The sequence below is a fragment of the Patiria miniata genome, unplaced genomic scaffold, assembly GCF_015706575.1.
Source record: "Patiria miniata isolate m_02_andy unplaced genomic scaffold, ASM1570657v1 HiC_scaffold_28, whole genome shotgun sequence".
Taxonomy (NCBI): Eukaryota; Metazoa; Echinodermata; class Asteroidea; order Valvatida; family Asterinidae; genus Patiria; species Patiria miniata.
The window spans coordinates 6,229,121-6,252,532 of NW_024037067.1; the positions used below are offsets into that span (position 1 = coordinate 6,229,121).

General features: G+C 39.9%; 1 protein-coding gene across 1 annotated transcript; it reads right to left on the reverse strand.

Moving 5' to 3' along the window:
* Nucleotides 1-1,166: 1,166 nt before the first annotated feature.
* LOC119734937 (coiled-coil domain-containing protein 166-like) lies at nt 1,167-23,322 on the reverse strand. The gene is made up of 7 exons (XM_038208578.1): nt 23,104-23,322; nt 22,558-22,611; nt 22,156-22,210; nt 21,242-21,386; nt 20,331-20,410; nt 19,290-19,466; nt 1,167-1,574 (listed from the first exon to the last, which is right to left on the reverse strand). The coding sequence occupies exons 1-7, from the start codon at nt 23,214-23,216 to the stop codon at nt 1,329-1,331; spliced, it is 870 nt and encodes a 289-aa protein (XP_038064506.1). The 5' UTR covers nt 23,217-23,322; the 3' UTR covers nt 1,167-1,328.
* Between the last annotated feature and the right edge of the window lie 90 nt (nt 23,323-23,412).

Here is a 23,412-nt window from a genome sequence, read left to right on the forward strand (position 1 = left end):
TGCAACAGTGGATTCTGTTGCATCGCCTTGGCACTATGAGCAGTTACCCTGCTAAATGCAACAAAATGCAACAGTGGATTCTGTTGTATCACCTTGGCACTATGAGCAGCTACCCTTCTAAATGCAACCAAATGCAACAGTGGATTCTGTTGCATCGCCTTGGCACTATGAGCAGTTACCCTGCTAAATACAACCAAATGCAACAGTGGATTCTGTTGCATTGCCTTGGCACTATGAGCAGTTACCCTGCTATGCAACAAGATGCAACAAAACACTGGACTCCAGTTGCCTGCTAAATGCAACAGTATGCAACAACTTTTTACCTTTGTTACTTTCTGTTGCATTTAGCAGGGTTAGGGGTAGCTAAATTAGTTTTGTATATTACTATTTAGGAAAAGATAGTTATTTTCTTGATTCCTGAATGTACACTTACTTGTTTGAGTGGTGCGAAGAAAAAAACATTGTCAGTTGAGACAAGCCTAGATCATGACTTGCCCCATAACTTGCCAAGTTCCATGAAAACCCCGCTTGTTGGAAGCTTGTAAAAAATTTCATTCCTAAAGTTGTATCCTTAGCATGTAGGAAAAAAGAAGCTTCAGGCTTTGCAGTTATGTACAAATCATTGCAAGTCCTCACAAGTCAATCACAGAACTTGCAGTCTGAAATCAATTGACAAACTACTCGTATTAATTGTTGAAAGTCATTCTTGTGTCAAGGGTCATCCCCTTGTTACTTGTGAGAAGTTGTGATAACCTGTGACTGACTTATGATTGACTGTGATTGACTCCTGATGAACTTGTGATTGACTTCTGACTGACTTGTGACAGACTCCTGATTAACTTGTGACAACTTAGATTGACTTGTGATTGACTCCTGATTGACTCCTGATTGATTTGTGACTGACTTGTGATAGACTCCTGATTAACTTGTGACTGACTTGTGATTGACTCCTGATTAATTTGTGACAACTTGGGTTGACTTGTGATTGACTGTGATTGACTCCCGATTGACTTGTGACTGACTTGTGATAGACTCCTTATTAACTTGCGACAACCTAAATTGACTTGTGATTGACTCCTGATTGACTTGTGTTTGACTCCTGATTAACTTGTGACTGACTTGTGATAAGACTCCTGATTAACTTGTGTTTGACTTGTGACTGACTTGTGATTGACTCCTGATTGACTTGTAACAACTTAGATTGACTTGTGACTGACTTGTGATAGACTTGTGACTGACTCGTGATTACCACGATGTGACAACTTATGATTGACTCCTGATTGACTTGTGACTTGACTCGCAACTTTGTTCAACCATCCATTATGTCCTCATCCGTTTCCTTCGTCCAGCATCTCAAACGCCTTGAGCACCTTATGCTGCCTGGTTGTATGCAACCTCTTCAAATCGGCAGCGTACTGCTGCTCTCGTAGCAACTCCTTACGCTGTTCCTCCAGCTGCGCCTTGTGCTCGTTGAGAGCCCGGGATTTCTGGATCAACTTGAGGAGCTCCTGTCGAAGTTCCCTGTTCTCTGACTTGATGCGGGTGGTGTGTTCTTGAAGACAGTGCATTGCCTCCTGGATTCAGATACAACACAAACAGATTTCTCAATCGATCAAAGTTGATCCTAGGGATTAGCTGCTGAGAGGGTAGTAAAAATCAGCAAACGCCAAGAAACCAATTTTTTCTCCTAACGAATTTTCAATTTAACTGTTTTGTTCTAATGAGAAAACTACTTTAATCCGATGTTGGGCATCAGCAACCTGCCGTACGAGAGCCGACTTATTGTCTGGCAGCCAATAATTCCAAATTTTGGTAAGCAATAATTCAGTTACTAAACGTCGAAGTATTTTTCTGTTCGATTCTCATTCAAAAGTCAATTACTTTCAGATTGTCAGGAAAATAGCAAATTGAAAGACAAATTTGTTTTTCAAGATGAAACTCAAAAACAGCATGGAGAACACATCATAAAAACGTTTACAAAAGCATGTACACTGGATGCTCATCAATATAAAATATGTATGGAGTGAACATGTTATTAGCCTTTTAAAGGGAATATACAACATTTGCAAACATCGAAAAATAAAACTACCAAGTTTTTATGAAATACCTTACTAGGATGTTGGTAAATGACAGTCTAAAGCATCCTGTAAAATTATGGCACCTGGTGTGAAGTCATTTTCAAGAAAATTGTATTTTTGTATAAATTTCCAACGGTGGTCGGCCGACTACTACTGCTCTAACTTCACCATTTTTTTCAGTCTAAATTTTGTTTGCTATTGGTTACATGTTCATGAGCAGGTGCAGGCCAGCTAGACTGGTTCCCTTAAGTAGGGGAGAAGGGCGGATACCAGACTTTGCCATAGGTCTGGGGGTAGTACAGGGCCAATGGGGAGAGGGGCAGGTACCAGACTTTACCCCTCCCCCTTTCCCCCACCCTCTGGCCACGCCCCCACCCCCTTATCCCTCCCAATAATCTCCCTCTCCCAATGATCTCCCTCCCAAATATCTCTCTCAATATCTCAGTCTCGAAATAAGGCCAGGCCCTCTATATTTATATTTTTCATTTTTGATCTTGTGTTAAATACGACTCGTACAAGTCTACTCCAACCCTGACTTGCAAAATATGAAGTGACTCAGGGTGACAATAGAGCTAGGACCCAGCTCTATGAGGTGACGCACTTTTGCAGTTGGCGTAAACATCTATTGAAATTCAATGGACCGTGATGAATTGCTTTTGTTAGTTGGGGCAGCCAGGATATGACTCATCGCATACGTCAGAAGCAAACAATGGTTGCTATTTTTAGTTCCTATATAAGCCAGATACCCTCACAGCGGATGGCCAGTCGGATTTATAAGGCGGAGTTCAGTGGTATCTAATCATATCCAGACTCGACAGCACTGTACAACTGTATAGCTTCATTTCCGAATACGAGCAGCTAAACTACCAACAGACCAACTTTCAAAGGTAATTATAATACGCTTATAACGTGTATTTTTTATACATCAGGTGTCCAATATGTCAGGGTGATTTGTGTGTAAAAGGCGAAAACCATAGGCGTCTTTACTTGTCAGCGGCCCCGAACACGTTGTAGTTGCGTCTTTTGCAATTTAGCATGCCAGATGCGAGTAAGGATGATTAGGCCCCAAGTTATTATTACTGTATGTTTGTGTGTAAAAAAATTTACTTATTAAGGCCTATTTCTCTTTTTTTTCAGATGAACTGTCCATCTAGTGTTGTAGATGTTACATACGGGCAAGATTTCGTCACATTGGCAAACAGCATGGTCAACACGGTGGGTGAATGGATCGTGGTCAAAATAGGAGATTTGACTCAGCAGTTAAAGAATGCAAAAACCATTTGATATATGACAAACCAAAAATGAGCTAATTTGAATAACAACGAAAAAGCCACTGGGAGTGGCTTTTTACTGTATATATTAAGATGTCAGAAAAGCTATTTATATGAGCTAATTTGAATAACAACGAAAAAGCCACTCGGAGTGGCTTTTTACTGTATATATTAAGATGTCAGAAAAGCTATTTAAATGAGCTTATTTGAATAACAACGAAAAAGCCACTCGGAGTGGCTTTTTACTGTATATATTAAGATGTCAGAAAAGCTATTTATATGAGCTAATTTGAATAACAACGAAAAAGCCACTCGGAGTGGCTTTTTACTGTATATATTAAGATGTCAGAAAAGCTATTTAAATGAGCTAATTTGAATGACAACGAAAAAGCCACTCGGAGTGGCTTTTTACTGTATAAATTAAGATGTAATAAAAGCTATTTAAATGAGCTAATTTGAATGACAAAGAAAAAGCCACTCGGAGTGGCTTTTTACTGTATATTTTAAGATGTAATAAAAGTTATTTAAATGAGCTAATTTGAATGACAACAAAAAAGCCACTCGGAGTGGCTTTTCACTGTATATATTAAGATGTCAGAAAAGTTATTTAAATGAGCTAATTTGAATAACAAAGAAAAAGCCACTCGGAGTGGCTTTTTACTGTATATATTAAGATGCCAGAAAAGCTATTTAAATGAGCTACTTTGAATGACAACGAAAAAGCCACTCCGAGTGGCTTTTTACTGTATATATTAAGATGCCAGAAAAGCTATTTAAATGAGCTAATTTGAATAACAACAAAAAAGCCACTCGGAGTGGCTTTTTACTGTATATATTAAGATGTAATAAAAGCTATTTAAATGAGCTAATTTGAATGACAACAAAAAAGCCACTCAGAGTGGCTTTTTACTGTATAAATTATAATATATGAATATCAAATAAAGAGAATGTATGAATGATCGTTTTATCGAGTCCAAGTTCAATTATAATGTAAAATCAATAGAGGGCGCTATTTCTGTGTGGTGATGGATATCAAAATAATATAAACAGGGTGGTATAATAAATGATCGATTTATCGAGTCCAGGTGCAATTATAATAAAAGAAATCAACAGAGGGCGCCATTCATTGGTGGTGAGGTATTATAAACAGAGGGCGGTATTTAATTTTATGATAAGGGTTATTGTACCGATAAAAAACAGAGGGCGCTATTAACGGGCACTAAGAGATCTGATTTCAATTATATAAAGAACAGAGGGTGATATTTAATTCTTTATTTAAAATTGCAATCATTTTTATTTAAAGTTTATTAAATAGATGGAATACTTTGGGACGTCACAACTTGGGGATAAGTGCGATCATCATATAATCATCGAGAATGGTTTTTTAATTTGTGAAACGTGCGGTGAAATAGTTTCACGTTATTTTGATTTTTCGGCAGAAAATGCGCAAGAAGATCGTATCAATTGGTCAATTTTAAAAAGAAACAAAAGAAAAACTGTGGAAAAACTTATTTTGTCTGTTTGTCCAGAGCAAGACTTAGAAGATGTCCAAGAAACAATCAATAAATATAACGAGCTCGTTAATTACAAAACATTGAGGGGAAACGGATGTGTCAAACGGTCGTTAATAGCCGCGAGTTTCCATCACGTCATTGGATTAGACAAAGAACGAGTTAGAAAATTATTTAAAGTGACTCAAAATCAATTTAATAAAGCACTAAAAAGATACGATGACCACTACAATAAAGGCGGGGCCGAGGGTAACACCCCAAGAGGTGAAATAGAGGTATAACTCGGTGGATCGCTTTCATAATGTTTATTTACCGAGAATTTGAACTTGTAAGTTTTTCGATAAGAGATTTTTTTTCTTTTGCCAGCCGTTCGTCTACCCGTTTTTTAACTTCTTTTTCAAAGTCTGTATCGTTTTTAATTTTTTGAAGCTTTGTGCTGGTCTTTGTTCTAATTTTTTGCTTAAGCTCGTTAAATTTTGCGAGCTCTCTCGTAATCAATATAAACTCTTCGTGTGATATATCTCCGTCGTTGATGGCTTGAGACACGTATTCTTCAATCGTGTTAAGTTTGGAGTCTGCTAATATTTTAATCTGGTCGTGCTTTTTTAGCTTGGCGGATAATCGCCTAGACGCGATTCTAAGCAGAATATCTACACCAAAAGCGCCTATAAACGTTCCTTCTAGCACCAATCCAACGGGGGTTGATATAACACCCAAGAGAGCGGGAATACCGACAGCCCCCGCTATAGCCCCCAATCCTTCTAATCCTATTTCTACGTAATTAATAGTGTCGATCACTCTCTTTATTTTTTTATAAGTGTGCTCTCGGTGGTCTCTCTCTTTTAAGATTAAAGATCGAATCTCTTCAATCTTTTTAAGTCTGTACACTTTTGTTTCTTCGTTACTATTTAATCGGAGTACATCTCCAGAAATATCGGGGTATAGCGCCTTACCATCTACACTCATGTTTTTAATATAAAAAGATTTTAAAATTAAAAGATCTCCAACTCGATAATGATACCCTCACCCTTGTTGTTGAATACCTGTCCTTTTTCACCGCTGATAGAAAATGTCAGTTTGTCGATTATACCGTTTTTAAGATTTTTGAATCCCTCGGCTCTATCAATATCGGGTTTGCGCGTAGCCACGGGTACGATTTTTAAGATGTCAGAAGGACGACCATTAAAAAAGTTTTCACTCGTACTTAATTGCGGGCAGCGAATAAACAAAAATTTAAACGGATTAACGTCGTAAGACCCCGTATACACCACTTTGGGTACCAGTCTTCCTTTGGGTAAATTGAGTAATCGAGATACTTCTCTGTTCAAGCGCAATTTGAGATTTACGTCGGTTATCACCAATGTCACCTTTTTAGATTCTCTAAATATTCGAAAACTTACCCCGGGTATAGAATTTAAAATGAAATCGAACCAATCGACGTCGTACCACCCCGGTGCTATGATGACCGAACCGGTGACTCCGAGTGGTAACGGCGCTAAATGACTCGGAGGAATAAAATCTAAATCATCACCCGTCACGATAAGACTTCCCCTTATAATTACCCCTGCTTCTCTACTATCTCTCAACTCGCTCAACTCGCTCGCACCCATTTCTCCTTCAATAAACTTTGAAGCCAATTCCTCACCTTCAAAGATTTTCCTTTCTCTAACATATAATATTCTTACTAAAGATTGAAGCGTATTAAGTTCTAATTCAGTTTTTGGTATTTCTGAAGACATGGCGGCTAAAATCAACCCTCGCCGTTCAGCTATAATAGCTCTTTTTCTTTTGTTTGATTCTAAAACGGATTCTAGTCTATCGTCTTCGTACGCTTTTATAAGATCGTTTATAGTTTTTTGTAAAACATTTTCATCGTTAATTAAAAAGTGGTATGGTATATCGGGTAACAATCGCTCTATAAAATCTCTATCTGGCGTTCTTATGTGTACATCTGAAAGAAACTCCGCGGGTATGGGGGGAGGTTTATCTGTGGTAAACGCGGGTCTCCCATCTATTTGCGTAAACCAATCAATCTCCGTGGCGCTGGAAATATTAAAATATCCGGGGTTAAACAACACCCTTTTTACGCGTACAGATTTTTGACCGTTTAAATTATCTACGACGTCTTCTAATTTAAACGTCTGCTCATTTTGAAACAAGTGAAACGAATGCATTTATTTTAAAGTCTTTTTATATTAAAACTGAAACTAAAATAATGAGTGATTTTAAGTCGTTAAAAAAGCAGATACAATCGATAGCCGATCAGGTAACGAAACAAGTAAATCAAAATGTAGCCAAGGCAACCGAGCTAAAGCATCAAGCTGCACCCCAAGCAAAGTTTTTAAACAGCACTAAACCCAGTGAACTGGAAGTTATAGTTAATAATACCAACGGGTTTTTAACCTTGTTCCCCGACTTAACCTCAGACTATAAATTGCCTCGCATCACAACGGATGAGGATGTAGATCGTTGGAAATCACACCCCATGTCGTTTTATCAAAATCAGTTAAATTTTGCGATCTACTGCGCTACTACGGGCTGCGGTGTTGGATTCGATCTTTTAAACGCGAGCAACCGTTACGTTTGGGCCATCTTTAACTTTCATTTATATTTTACGGTTAGAAAGATCCTGTACGACTTTGCCGCTCCTTTACCGGGAGATGACGCATTTAAAGCTCTAGACAACAGTTATAATCTCAGAGCATTTACCGATACCTCTTTGTTGTTTGGCATCGATCAAAATAAATCTTTTAAACAGACGAGAGACACAAACTCTAACGGTTTAGGTATAGCTTATTACTGGGACACGTCTTACGTACCCGTACCCGGAAACGATTATGATACAACCGACCTTAATCTCGAGTATAGTGAGTATCGTAAAGATATGATGAGTGGAACTAAAATGGGGTTTGGTCTGGACGATCCACCCAAGGGTTCGGGGCGTTACAGCGATTATACCGTAGCCTTTATCGAACAAAATGAATCGGTACAAAAGGCTTGGTTAGATTTTATACCCGCCAAGAGTTCGTTTACCCCCGCGGGAATCATAAAGATCAACGAATCGATCAGATCTTACGTGTACGCTTTACTCGGTGCGCAGGCTCAAACAAAAACGAGCGTATTATCACCAGGCACCGGATTAGACGCTCAGAGACAATTTAACGTCATCGTTGAAGATATCATCAATGCAGTAGACGACATGGAAACGAGTATCAATCAATTTCAAGACTCTTTGCAGTATGCCAGAACGCCTTTAAATTTTGTCGTGAAACCGGGGTTGTATTTAATTCCATCGGATATGAACTTGAGGGTTGGAACGCACGACGGCTATAACAACAATCTTCAAATCGCTACCCAGATTATGAAAACTGGTTTGGTGCCAGATTTAAACTCACAACCTCAACCGGACGACTCTTTTGATGACACCGATGACGTCGCGCCACCAACACCCCCAGAGCCTATGACCGATGTTGTATCACCAACACCAACACCAACACCAACACCAACACCATCACCATCACCAACACCAACACCTACAGTTTTAACCCAAGAACCCACGAAACTACAAACTCACCAAGACGAAAAATTATCGTTGACGGTAGGAATATTAGCTATCGTTGGCATGGGTATTTTAGCTTACGAGGCAACGCGATAAGTCACACTCTAATCTCACCAAAAAAAATAAGCCTTACCAACTTTGTGCTGGTAAGGCTTATTTTTTTTGTTTAAACTTGATTACAACTATTACTACCATCGTTTTTGCAGGTACGCAAACACCAAGGCTCCCACACCCAAAAACAAAGCCCACACATGTTCGGCCAACCACGATACGGACTTACTCAGCGCGTTAAATATCCAACTGAGTACGCTGCCTATGATGCCCGGCAGAGCACCCAACGCGCTCACTCCGAGTTTTTGAAGAGCAGATGCAAAATTAGCGAGTTGTTTTGAAATCCACTCTTTGATACCGCCTTTTGGTGTTGGTGTTGGTGTTGGCGATGGCGCGGTTGGGGCACCCACACCTCTCACGCTAGCGACGATGCTACTCACTATCGTGCTGATGGCTAAACTCAAAGCGGCTAAAATACTCACTACGGTCACACCTTGTTCTCTAAACAGAGTTCTAATCTTTTCCGCCAGAGTCGTGTCGTCGCCTAAAATTTTATTAATCGTTTCTTTGATTCTAGCGATCTGACTTTTGAGTCCTCGTTCGTTGGCTTTTGCGGCTTCTAATCTGGCGGATCTTTCAGCGTCTAAGTCGCTCAATTTATCGTTTAACTCTCGTCGTTCTTCTTCGCTGATCCTATGATCACCTAATTCATGTTCGGCATCAAATATCTCTTGGTCTAGTTCTGTGAGACGCGCTAAATTAAGTTCTAGGTTACCTCTCAACGTCTGAAGACTTTTGTCTAAACCCTGGAGTTCTCTGTAATTTAATCCTTCTGTTTGAGCGCCGGTGTCGCGTTGTAAATCGTCTATAATCTCGGTTACCTCATCGGTGGCTCTGGGTAGTTCTGTCAAGGGGATACTCTCGGGTTGTACTTTTTCGAGTTTATCTTTTAGTTTGGCAAGTAGTGTTGGTTTATAGTCAGCGATTTTGAGGGTGTCGCGAATAAATGCGGTACCATATTTATTTTGTAAGGTACTTAATTTGTAATATGTTCTTTGACCACCTCGTCTATAAGATAATGGTTCTCGACCTTTATATGTTTTAACGTATAAATTTCTGTCTTTACCAATTTCAAAATCGTTGGGGTCGATAAACGCGGGGTCTATATTATTTTGTTTGTAAAATGAATCAACATCTTCTTTTATTACTTTTATAGATAATCTGCTTATTGTTCCCGTGCCGAGGACGCTTTCTGTGTCTACCGGTGGTGTAGTAGTATCAAAGTCGTCATCTACATTGGTCTCTGCTACATCATCATCATCGTCGTAATCGTAATCATCAACAGGGTCAAAGTCAAATCCTCCCTCATCCATTTATTTAATAAACCTATTTAAATTATGCCGTTTTCATTATACTGCCCGGTAGTATACCCTGGGCCACCAACCAATTTTGCGTGGCCAGAGCTCCACTTATAATGCCCGTCAATTTAGCCGCATCTTCTACGCTTAGTTTGCTTAAATCCGGCGCTTTTATTTTGAGTAGTTTAGCTCCTACCATGGCGTATCCCATCACCAGACCCGATATGACGGCTCCGTGATAAATCGTATTAGCTATTCCGTTGGTGTCAAAGTTACTCATCGTTTTTAATATAACAATTTTTAAATTGCTGGTTTAGCTACAGACCTAAAAGGTCTGATCTATTCCATGTCTAGCGTTTTGGGGGCGATGGGTGTAGTGGGTTGCGTGACTACCGGCACTGGCTGTACTACCGGCGCAGTCACCTTACTTTTTAGTACCAGCAGCCCCACTCCTATTATAGACGCTATAGCTCCCCACATCGCCCAAGAGTTGTAGTCTGGTGAGCTCGTAGCTTCGTCCGATGTTACATCCATTTTTGCTAATTTTAATTTCATCTGTCTATTGTGCTCGGCTAAAGCTTTACCCTGCTGAATTCGTTTAGGATTTTTAGTCTTGGTCACTCTCGTTACCGTCGGTGATGACGTTGTTTTTATCGGTTGGGGCGTCTCTGTTTCTGCTGGTTGAGCTGTGATCGCTGCTTTCTGATCTTCCATTTATTATATTAGGTTTATTAAATTTTAAATGTTTTGTTGTGATAATCGTAGCAACTAGGGGTGATATAAAAGTTCCGTACTTGTAACAAACGTCGCTCAACATACCAGCCATACTCGCGCTTATAATAGGATCAGAACTCAAGTCGTTGGTGAGTTCTTCTTCAGAATCTATAGTGACGTTATAGCCTAAAACTTGTACGGGTGTAACAACGGCTAACACTCTCGAAAATAGACTTAAAGTGTATTTACCAACGGTTTTAACAATTTCATTTCCAAATTTAGTTTCGTACAGATGATATAATTTGTCGAGTTCTTTACTGTCAAGAGCTTCGATTTGTTTAACGGTGTATTCCTTTCCCAAGTACTTTCTAGAGTTTCCAGCTGCTACGACACCGCACAAACGATCTTTATGTTCTGCGTTGTGATCTTGTTCGTTCGTTAAAGTCAGTTTTAGGTCCTCCATTTAATTAGAAACGAATTTAATTTTGTTGTAGCTTTTGCAACTTTGTTACAAAGGCAAAGGTACTCGTAGGTGTAAAACGATAAATTAATCGATATGACGATAATAGCCAAAAACTGCAAATACTCGAATATTGCTATCATTTACTAACAGCAAAATATAATTTTGTTGACGTTTGTTGATTAACAAATTGTAACGCTTGTGTAGTTTGTTGAATAGGTTGCTACTAAGCTAGGTCATATTTGCTGACGAGCTAGGTCATATCTGTTGACGAGCTAGGTCATATATGTTGACGAGCTAGGTCCTATCTGTTGACAAGCTAGGTCATATCTGTTGACAAGCTAGGTTATTGACCTACTCAAGTAGCTCGTAACTAACTGGAGGTTCGGTGTATACGACCAATTTACTATATTTCACATCTCTCAAACGTCGTTTTATATAATCTCGTTCTTCAATCGGTACGACGTCATTTTCGTCTAACGCTTGATCAAACGATGTTTTATCCTTGCAGTAAAATAACGCCAACCAAGCCGTGTTTTCTCTATAATCTTTTAAAACGCTATTGTACTTTTGGGTCAATAACCAACAGCTGTGATTTACGTGTCTTCCGCTAAACGCCATTTTGCTTAAAGCGCACGTCTTTTTACGATATTTAATCTCTTGATCCGAAGAGCAATCGTCCACGATAAACAGCGTGGCAACACCTTCGAATATTTTACTGTAAAAATCGATCGCTTCGTTGAGCGTCATCTTGTACAATTCCGGATCGCAGAGGTATACCTCGGGATCTGCTTGAATCCACTTTCTTTCGATGTACGTTTTGTTTTTAAATATGGTAGGGCAAATGATGACTATCGCTTTAAATGTATTTTTATAGTCTGACTCTAACAGATCCAAAATCCATTTGGTTTTGCCCGAATTTGTTTTGCCGACGATTAAAGCGCAATGCGGTTGTGTCATTTTAACTTAACAGAGATTTAAAATTCCCGTCTTCCAAGTTCAATTGAGCATCCATGACCAAAAATACGTACATCGTGAGGTCACCTTGACTTTCGGCTTCTCTGTTAAATTGAATGTTGATGCCTCCTCCGTCTCCGAGTTTCCTACCGGATCCGTGAGCGGAATTGTCGTCGTTACTTCTAAAATCGAGCCACAGACCGTACTTGTCTTTTAGGTAGTCTCCGAGGTCAAAACCCGTCAAATTTAAGTCTTTAGCTACTCCGCGCCCGCTTTCGGTATCGCTGTCTCCAAAGAACTTGTTAATTTCATTCCAGTGTTGATACTGAAACATGCCTTGACTGTAGAGTTGATTGGGTTTACCTTCTACGGTCACTGATGTTTTGGTTAGTTTTGGATTGTAAAATCGCTGCGGATTTTTGACCGCGGGATCTTTAAACAAAAACAAAATACCCTTGAGACTCCTGATGGGTTGATTGACGCTGACGTTCCAAAGCGTGTCCGATTTGTTGACGGATCTAACTTCTAGCGAGTGGATTTTATCAAACAGATATTGCATTAACCCCTTGTGTTTATTCCTGATGGTGATAGCTAGGTCTCTGTTGGTCACCACTTCGTATTCGAGAGACAAGTCTGAGATAGAATACATCGCCGCCGTATCTGAACTGTTGACTACTTTTTCGTGATCGTTAAACTTTATCTCGTACGTCAGAGGTTGTTTTAAACCGCTGGGGTAAAAAGGGTGATGCGAAGTCAGTATGTCAATGTCTAGGGGAATACAATATCTGTTACCATAGGCATCCGCGATAGCCTGATCTTTACCGCTGTTGGCGCCCGCGTTAGCATCTCCAGCCCCAATTCTTAGTTTAGACACGTTTTCTTTTTCTATGCCCGAGTACGCCATGTTTCGAGTTGTCGAGCTGTTGATCCAATTGTCTTTAAAGTTGTGATACACGTCGGCGTGACGATAACTTACGATTTCGTGACCTTGAAGCCTGACGCTGATTTCGCTGACTAAATTTCTGGCCAAATTACCAAAAATGGTTCTATTGTCGTCGCTTCCACCGTCGAGTTCTAAACTAAAAGCTAATTTACAAGTGCCGGGTACGATCACGTCGTCTACGCCCAATTGAGGAAACTTAACTCTCAGCGTTTGCCCCGCCGATATACTACTAGGATTGTGGGTAATGACCACCTCTTTTCTCTCACCCTTGATAGATCTGGGTATTTTTAATAGCCTGCTGGGATTGAGCTTTTTTCCATACACATTCATTTTATTTATACGAGTTTTAAATTTAAAGATATCTGTAAGCCAAGAAACCCACCAAAAGCGTTCCTCCCGCGATAAACGCCAGTTCTCTTTCTATTTGTTGGTCGCTAGGCTCGTAAAAATCTTCGAGTTTGGGTTCGCGTTGCAGTCCTACGGGTAGTTTGGTAGATTGTCCACTCACCTCGTTGTAGTAACGCAACGCTCGGTCTACGTTGGAAAATGTTTCTTTAGAGGCATTTTGTTTTCTGATACGTTCGTTGAGAAAATCTAGATATTTCGTTCGTTCTCGTTGCCACTTATCTTTGGCGGCCGAGAGTTGTTCTATCGCTAAATCGTGTCTCTTACGCTCCTCGTCGGCATCACTCTGTTTCAGACTTGAAAATAAAAAGTTTGAACCCGTAAAAGCTAAAGCGTTGACGATCGCGCCTCCAACCATCATAGCAAAGCCAGACATATTATTATTATAAACGTCTTTTATATTAAATAATATGCAAACATTATCTAAACTGTATTATAGCCCGAGTGGTTATTGGAGAGGTGAAAGCGCCGTCGACCATTTACACGATAAAACAAAAATCGATAAAAAGGTAATCAGAGATTGGCTTAAAAAACAAGCGATCTGGCAAATTTATCTACCGGGTCCCGCGTATGTACCCAGACCTACGAGTACATCGCAAGAGTTTGAAACACCAAACGATTTTCACCAAATGGATGTGCTATACCTACCCTGGGATAAAGTAAAACGCAAGACTTATAAATACGCTTTGACGGTTGTCGACGTAGCGAGTCGATACCACGAAGCAGAACCTTTGGTTTCTAAAACGGCGGATTCCACCCAAGATGCTATCGTCAAGATTTACGCGAGATCTCCTTTGAGTTACCCTAAAACGTTGAGAGTAGACGCCGGTACCGAATTTAAAGGCGCATTTAAAAAATGGATGACCTCAAAAAACGTCGAGATTATCGTAGGTGAACCAGGAAACCACCGATCGCAGGGTATCGTAGAAAGATTTAATCGAACGCTAGCCGAGAGACTGTTTGGTCATCAGTACGCTCAAGAAATGTTAAATCCCGAGAGTAGAAACACGCAATGGGTCGAGCGATTACCCAGCGTGATCAAAGCTATAAACGATGAAACGACGAGATTAATAGCTAAAGCACCGTCAGAGGCGGTTAAACTTGAACAGGTCCGACAATCGCCGGCTAACCCCGTTAAAACAAAAGAGCAACAATTACCGCAAGATGCCATGGTTAGATATTTATATTACCCGGGCGAGCAAGAGGGTGGAACCTCGAGAAGAGCCACGGATCCCATTTGGAGCGTAGACATCTTCAACGTGGAAAAAAGAACGAGTCAATTTAAAATGATTAACGGTAAAAAAGTCACGACGGGTCCTACTCTTTATTACCTTCAAAACGGCCCAAAAAGGAGTTTTGTGAGACAAGAGCTTCAAGTCGTACCCGAGGACACGCAATTACCGCCTAATTAATATCTAGATTGCGGTGACCATAAGCGAGCGTGTGTATTCCATCCGGTAAAATGTACCTCTTTGTGTCCAACGGGCTCAACGATAGTTTATTTTGAGATACGGTGTAAAGGATGTGATTTTCCGACCTAATGTGAGTCATGGTTTCATAATGAGATTTCTTGTTTAAGATGCAGTCGTAATAGTGTCGGTGTTTTAATTTCTTAGAGGTGACCGATTTTGTGACACCCTTGGCTTTTTTCAGGTTGATGTCAGCGGTTAAAATCGAGTACATTTTAGGTCTTATGCAAACGACTTCTTTGACTATTTTACCTCCAAACTCGTCTTTAAATTTACCGATCACTTTCTTATTGGTTGGGTCGTACAAAGGATGATCCGTCGGATAATTCGAAAGGTCGTATTGTTGCCCGTTTTGCTGCACATCTTTGTACACGTCGTCAGTGTGCACTACGAGTACCAAACTGTCCGTATCTGTGTACATCAACCTGATTTTCTCTTTGTACTTGTCTTTCAAATGGTTGTAATAAAAATCGTACATCAGCGTCTTAGATAGATCCAAGATACTCACTCCGCAATAGATTGGTTTGTTTAACACGGTTTTAGTCTTGTACTTTTCGACAAATGACAATTTGCATTCTGAAAATGACGTCGTCGTTTTGTAGCTCGGTTTCTGTATAATTGTTTGGTATTTATCTCGATCGTCATCGTTATTGTCTCTGAGCAGGTAACCGTCAATCCGGTTTCTGACGTTTTCCATCGTCTTACCAAACACGCTATTATTCATCAGTTTAAAAAAGTCTTTCTCAAAATCAGAGGTCGCTTTTGTTCGGAGTTGCGTGTTTTTGTCTATGTAAGATGCCATCCAAGGCGCTTGTTTAAATTGCAACACTCGATGTACCTTTTTAAGTTTCAAGCCGAGTTTGAGATACAACTGCAACGTGACGTAGTGCAAAACATATTTTTGTTTAGGATTAAGGGTACACGTTAATTTTTGCACGTTGCTACTAGGTTCGGTATCCAATAACTCGTTTTGATAATCAGACATCCATTCTTTTGGTATGACGATATTTTCTGGCGCTAGGGGATAATCGTTGTGCAGGTCGTGGAGATTATCCGGGTAATCGAGGTCTACTTCAAAGCAGTAACCGGTGTTTGACGTTTTTCTGAGCGATAATATCTTAGACTCGGTAAACGTTTTTGTAGACGCCCATTTAAAGTCTTTGTACGGCAGGTATTGACTCATGGCCCAGCCGTACAGATTGTTTGCATCGAGGTAGGTGATGTAACTCGACGGCTCGTTTGGATTATGGTCGGGTAGGTATTTGTTGTTGGCTTTGTGGTATCTCATACCACCCACGCTTGAGATACCACCTCTTTTTGCTTTTTCAAAAAATAAATGTTTGTCTACGTCTTGCAATAGTTCGAGTTTAATTTCCGAGTGTTTTAACAAGGCATCCCACGACAATCCTGGTGCTGTATAGTAATTAGCCGGATCTAACGCGTAGTTTGTAATGCACGTTTTCCTAAAGTTTTCAAATACGCATGCCAGTAATAACGTATCGGTAGTGACGTACAAATCGTGATATTCCCCCATGTTTTTAACTTTAAACTCGTTCCACGTCAGTTTAGCTCTGTCGTAGTCCTCTCGCGATATATTTTCGTCTTTTAGGCTGCTGTAAAATTGTTCGATGGGGGGTAGGCTGGTCTCTTGAAATCTGTCAAACGAGTCCATGTATTCATACGGATAAACTCCTTTTTGTAACAACGAGTCGATATTTTGACGATTAAAATGTTCTCTGAGTAGTTTAAACGACTCTCTCGGACAAGCTTTAGATAATCTATCCAACGAAGACGCCATAAAATTAAACGAGTCTATAAATCGCATATTTCCGATCGAAAACGAAATATACTTTTCCGAATTTCTAGCGATAACTTGTATTTCCTTTTCATCGTACTCTGAAATACTCTGCATGATCAAGTGAGCGTCGTAATTTTGCAGATTGTGAAAGACGACCGGTATGGGGGTAAAACCTGGTTTAACTTGTAATTTTAGATTGCAGTAGGCGTGCGCGGTACCTCTATATCTACCCGTGACGTGGCAGTGATCTCTCACCTTTCTAAATTTGTTGATTTTCTTTTTGCATTCGAGGCATTTAGACTCTGTAAATCCATTTTTGTTTTCGTACTGATGTTCTTTTATTTGTTTTTCTGTTTTTGGTTTTTGGGGTTTCTGGCACTGACAGTTGCTCGAGTAATTGGGATAAATTGGTTTCTCGCAAATCCAACACGTGTTTGTTGTATCATGATGTTCTTTAGCTCGCTCATTAAATTTCATGGGTTGGGGTTTTTTAAATATGCAATTTATGTCGCTTTGTATTTTTAACATTTTATGTACAAACTTTGATACAGCATCTTTACCTCTATAAGTCTCTTGATACGCATTGGTGCCGTCGCATCTAACTACTACCAACGAGTAACCGCTAGCTTTGTGAATGTTTGTCTTTTGCGTGTTGTTCTTTTTATCGTCCGAGTTTTTTTCTAATATCGATTCAAAGTCGGCGTAAACTACAAACGGTGCTTTTTGTTTAAACCTGTAGTTTTTAAATTCTAATGTTGGCACATCGTTTTCGTCGACTATCCACTCGTTATTTACATATTTTTGCTTAGCGGTAGGAAATACAATCTTTGACGGATGTGTATCTATACCGTTACAATCGGCCATGTGTCTATCTAATTTTACTTGCGTTCTATAATGACTCAGGCACCTTCGACAAAAATATTTCTTACTTTTATCTTTTGTAACGTTGTGAAGCAATCTCGAAAAGTTATTTATCCAGCAGTAGTGATGCTTGTCGCCCTCAGAAAACAAAAACAGATCGATAGGTCGTGACTCTGGTTTGTAGTTTTTAGACACGTATAACGGATATATTTCCCCCTCATAACCGTATACGTTTATCGTTAAATTATTTTGTCTTTCTATCTTTGGTATCTGGTCGATCGGTGTTGGAAAGTCTACGCCTTTAAATTTGAGTCCGTCGTCTTTGGTGTATACAACAGGTTCTTCTTTATGAATTTTATATTTAGGATCGTTTTTTATGTTATTTTTTACTTTATCCGTATACAACCCAAGAGCAGCTCTCAAACACCATCTCAAACACTCGTCGTCTTTGTTTTTAATGTTAATCATCGCCGTTTTCTGTTTGATACATTTTGGTAGGTCAATATAAGAACTACCTCTCACAGGGTTAAACCTGTTGATGTTGATATACAACGCCATTATCTTTTTTAAAACCCAACCCGATCCTTGATTCGTATACCTTTCATCCTTTTTAAATATCTGGTCGATGTCTTCTTTTAAAACCTGTTTTATTTGACTTTGATTTAAAACGACTCTCTGATCGGTAAAATGTGTAGCTTCGATCGTTTCGATCGTACCATCGGGTTTGGTTTTTTCGTATTTTATTTTGATTGTGAGCTCCATTTTTAAACCTCTCAGCTCTCTCAATTCTGACTTGATTTTATTTACAATTTGATCTTTGTGCGTATCAAAAAACTTGACTAAATCGTCGTTAAAAAGTCTAGGAATCAGTTCCCAGTTTCTAAAGTTATTTCTAAATCTCCTCGTCGCTCTAAACTCAGCCTCTTGAAAATACTCGGGTTGCCTAGAGTTTTGAATCGCCGAGAGTAAATCTTTTTTCAAAAATCGACCCTTATAACCCGACGGGTTATATTCTAGATCATAATCGTCTACAATCTGTTTGAGCTCATGTAGCTTCTTTTTCCTCAAGTTTCTAAATTGAGCTTCGTATTTTTTTATCCCGTTGATGTAGACTTTACGCGTAAGAGCAACATTTTGATCGTACGGTATATTATATCGCTGGACGTAATCGCGCAGCGTGGCTTTATTCCATCTAGAAAATCCCTTAACGATTGGCTTGATCATACTCATCATTTATATATATCAATATAATTTTTTTTAATTTTTTTTAAGAGGTCAGACTTTTGGATTTATAAGCAATCAGACTCACCGGCTGGTGAGGGAGATCTTCAAGACGAGAGATATTGAGCCCCGGTTTTGGCTTGGGGCTGAGATATCGGGAGGGGCGGGTGGGGTGGGGGCGTGGCCAGTGGGTGGGGGAAAGGGAGAGGGGTAAAGTCTGGTACCTGCCCCTCTCCCCATTGGCCCTGTACTACCCCCAGACCTATGGCAAAGTCTGGTATCCGCCCTTCTCCCCTACTCCTTACCTTACAAATTTCCGGCATCTATAAATTGATCCATTTTATCTTTAGTGGAGTCAGGGAACCAGACAACTCCAGCATTTGTGTTTTTCTTGTTTGTTTTCAGCATTTTCGAACACAAAACTTCAAACATATCAGTGTAACAATATTTGATCTATCATAGTAACCCCTCAAATAGTTCATTGCTGAAAATTACAGCAAAAACCAATGATGTACATTCCCTTTAAGTTTTTGAGTTGCAACAGGAGAGGGTAAATCACTGCAAATAGCACCCTCCAAATGTGTCCATCTCATAAAGGCTGCTAAGCATCACTGCAGCATCACACCTACTTACCCTGTTAGCCTGCTTGCCAACCTCCTGTATCTTAGCCTCCGATTCCCCGTGGTACTCCCGCTTCTCCTTCAAGAACTGTGACTTGAGCTTCTGGATGGTCTCCGTGTGCTTGCCTCGCATCCTCAAGACTTCCTTCTCCAGGTCACGGATCATCCGGACCTGCTCCTCTTGTAGTCTCTGCAACGACGGATGCATACAGGGAGTAAGTCTTGTAACACAATGAGCCATATTAGGTTGGTAAAGAATACAACAGAAATTCTCTATAATAGACACAGCAAATCGACAATGGGTTTAAGAGTATACCTCCTAGTGGTCTCTCCTTCTTTCTCTTTGTAACTCATTTGAAAAATGGTAATTGTACATGGAGCACATAGTAAAGTAAAGTCTGTCCCGAGCCAATGTGGCTCATCAGGCCGGCGTTTATCTCCGGTTTCAGTAGCATGAAACGACTGAGAATATTTCTACTCCCCCTGGATGGGATGCTAGTCCATCGCAGGTTACTCCCCAGCTAATGCTGGTACCCATTTATACTCCTGGGTGGAGAGGGGCAAGTGGGGGTGAAGTGCCTTGCCCAAGGACACAATATATGACCAGCGGCTGGATTCGAACCCCGGACCCTCTGATCATGAGTCACGAACGCTAACCACTAGGCCACACACTCCCCAGTATAGAGAGTTTTTGGCTGCCAATGCTTGATATAATTCTACATGCGCTGATGGTTAAAAAGTTGACCCTAACCTTCCCAACTCCATCAAAATCCATTCCCCCCATTTGGGGGATTTCGGCAGACAAGCCATGAGTACCAAGTCCATCAAAATCCACCTATAGCAGTGTTGGAATTTGTGATGTATTTCAACGGATTTGGTCCTGAAGCATTATGGGAAGCAGAGTCAGTGATGGATTTTGGCGGACTTGGTACCGTTCTTCGTAAAACTCCAAAGGGAGTTAGGGTTTTTCTCTGTGATGGGAAAAATGGAAATTTTCTGAGCAGAGGGCACACTTAAATCGACACAGACGTGCCTTAATTGGTTTTGTACTTACTTTATACTCCTCCAAATCGTCAAGTTCCTTCCTTGTCTTAGCCAGCTCTGCCTCCTTTTCCATCAATGAATCCCTTAAAACTGGTCGGACAAAAGAAACACAAAACCGTTGTGAACATATTGATGGTGAAAAAGATTGTGTGGAAAATGAATATAGAACACAGAATGAAATAATAGTTCTAGACAGGAGATTTGGATGCCACTACTGAGGTGGAAACACCCTCGCACGGAAGTCAGACTCTTCCTTGCCTTGCCTGCTTAGCCTAGCTTTGTTTAAAGGTAGGGTAGCTCATTTGTGCAATTTGTTCGTTTGAAGCAACAAAAGTGCTCCAAATCTTAAAAATTTTCTTAACAACTACCAGTAACATGATGAACTTTTAGCTCAGTGAATGCTGTATATTCCGCAAAAAACAATATTCTAGGATCTCAATTTCAATTCAAAAGTTACCGAGTCTTGTTTTGAATTGCGCCCGAAATCAGCATCCGCGACACGTTCTCATTCAGCCAATTGCAACTACGCGGTGTCACGCACTAAACTGACGAATAATAGTGACCTCGCAAACAATTGCGCGCACCCATTCACAGATTTGCTGAATTACAAACCAACTAGTACTCGTGGTAATTTCCCAAAATGCGCCACTTGACGCATCGTTGGAGATGGCCTTCCTTCATTGTTTTCTTCAAAATGACAGCTTACCAGAAAGAAAAATTTCATACGGATATTGCCATCCCCATCTTTAAATCAATTAAGCTTTGCAAAAATAATTCCGTCAGTTACTATTTGGATAGCTGCAAACGATCTACTCTACTTTTAAATTCAGTGACTCAGTCACTGCAGTGTCTTCAGGTCCAGCCAAAAAAAAAGGCATTTCAAGAGAGAAAAATAAGTCTAACAATCGATGAAGCACTCACCTTGCTTCTTTTCTTCATATTCCTCCAGCATCTGTTCCTTCTGCTCATTGATCATTCGGATTTCTTGTTGGTTCTGATCGCTCAGGGTCACGATGGTGGTTTGGCGTTTGTGGGCCTTCTTGGACATGTAAGACATGTACTCATGCTGGCAAAAATAACAACAACAACCATGATTACTGTGTATTTATAGATTCAATATCCCTCCTTTTGTTTGACCAGTCACAGACAGTCAAAAATTCAATCCTGTTCCCCTGCCATGCCTTTTACACAGGCTGGTCACCAACAGTCAGGCCATATTTCACGTAGACACTGTGACAGTCAAATTTCATCAACAGACAAAAGCAGGTCAATGGTAGTCACAGCTGGCTTATCAATCGCCTACAGTTAAAGCTTAGCTACATCGGCTTTCATAACAATCACAGCCAGTCAATCCTGCTTAATGTAAACGGGAAGCATTCAACTGTTAAAAACAGTCACTAGATTTATTTTGATTGCTGGGCTGGCCTTGTTGAAATTGCCAGCCAGACTGGGAGGGATACTCTTTGCATTTGGATAAAGCCAAGTGTTTTACAAAATAAGGCCTGAAGAAGGGAATTTTTTTTGTGTTCAATTCAGAATGTAGGTGATTTGCAAATCTGACTAAGTTTGCTGCCAAAGATTTATTAATATTTAGCAATAAAAGAGGACGCCATGGCTGTGCTGTACCTGTTTTATTCACCAAGTATTAAAAATGGGCGTGCTCAATTTTAAACATGAGGGTCCACTTCGAGCACACACTTTTGAAACTTTGATGCTTAGGAGAACACTGGAGTGGCAGTGTAATGGGTTGGAGTTCACATCCAAAACTACTCTTATTTTTTGCTTATCCAATATGGATTTGCATAAACACTTAATTGAAGAAGTCTCCAACTTACGCTTTCCACCCTTGTTTGGTGTGCTTCTTGCTGTAGCCATTCATTCTCTTTACGACTGATGATAAATTTCTCGTTAAGAATATCAGACAATATCCGACCTTCTAAATTATTGAATATATGCAGCAAAAAAAAATTAGTAAATTGCAAAATCATATATGCATAGGAAATTCATCAAGGTAAAACACCACAAAATATGTAACATAGTATTACTTTTAAATTCCATCGAGTCAAAAACATCTGAGCCTGAATCTGCAACTTTTGCAAGAGCTGGTGCAATGGGCTTAAATTAATCGGCAAATATTTCTCCTTTTTTTTGACTAGTAAAAATTTGTTGGACAGAATTATAAAATAAGTGACAGTGCATCACATTAGAAAGATCATTCGATCAATCAGAAAGGATACAGCTCCTCCACTTTTTTCTTGATGCTTGCCAGTTGTTCAGTCAGAGAATCTAACCTGTTTGAAAAGAAAACAAACTATTTAGTCATAGAAAAACGGAGTGACATATGACTGATAAGTGTGTAGGCATAGGACATAGGACCTATCTCCTCTTCGAAATTGGGTAATAAACTAATCTGTGCAATTCTGTTTATTGATTTGTAATCTTTGCAGAATGAAATATAACTTGTAAAGCTATTTAAAAAGAACAAGTCTTATATATTTAGGTTTAAATAGAGACAGACTGGATGTACTTTTTTACAATGTTTTATTGATGTGGAATTTTCCTCGTCACGGCAAAATAGTGTTTAAATAGCTGATGAGGAGGTATTTTGCCGGTCACTGCAAAATATGCACTGCCAAATGAAATACAATGTAGGCCCAGGCTTAACATGCTTAAACACAAAATCATGACTTTATTTTTGCTTCCACGTCCACAAACACTGACAAATTTCACATACACCCCCCCCCCCCCGGCCCCCCGGCCAAGATTGAAGATCATGTACTCACTCTGTTTTCAATAAATTCTCCTTTTCTGATGGTTCAGGAGCTTCATAATTTTCCTCACCATCCGCCTTCTTTCCTTTTTTACCCTTTTTGCCCTTGCCTTTCTTTGGAGGCATATTGTTTAGTTATGAAAAAGTGACTGACAGTGTGCCGCAAATCAGCAAAGAAACCCACATTAATGTGTGGTTGTATACAAAGTCTGGCACCCGCAGAATGGAAGGATTTGTTGTGCATTATACGACTACCGGTGGGTACCAGTCTGAGCGTCGCTCGTTGTCAAGTAAATTTTTTTTATGAATAAGTGTATTTCTG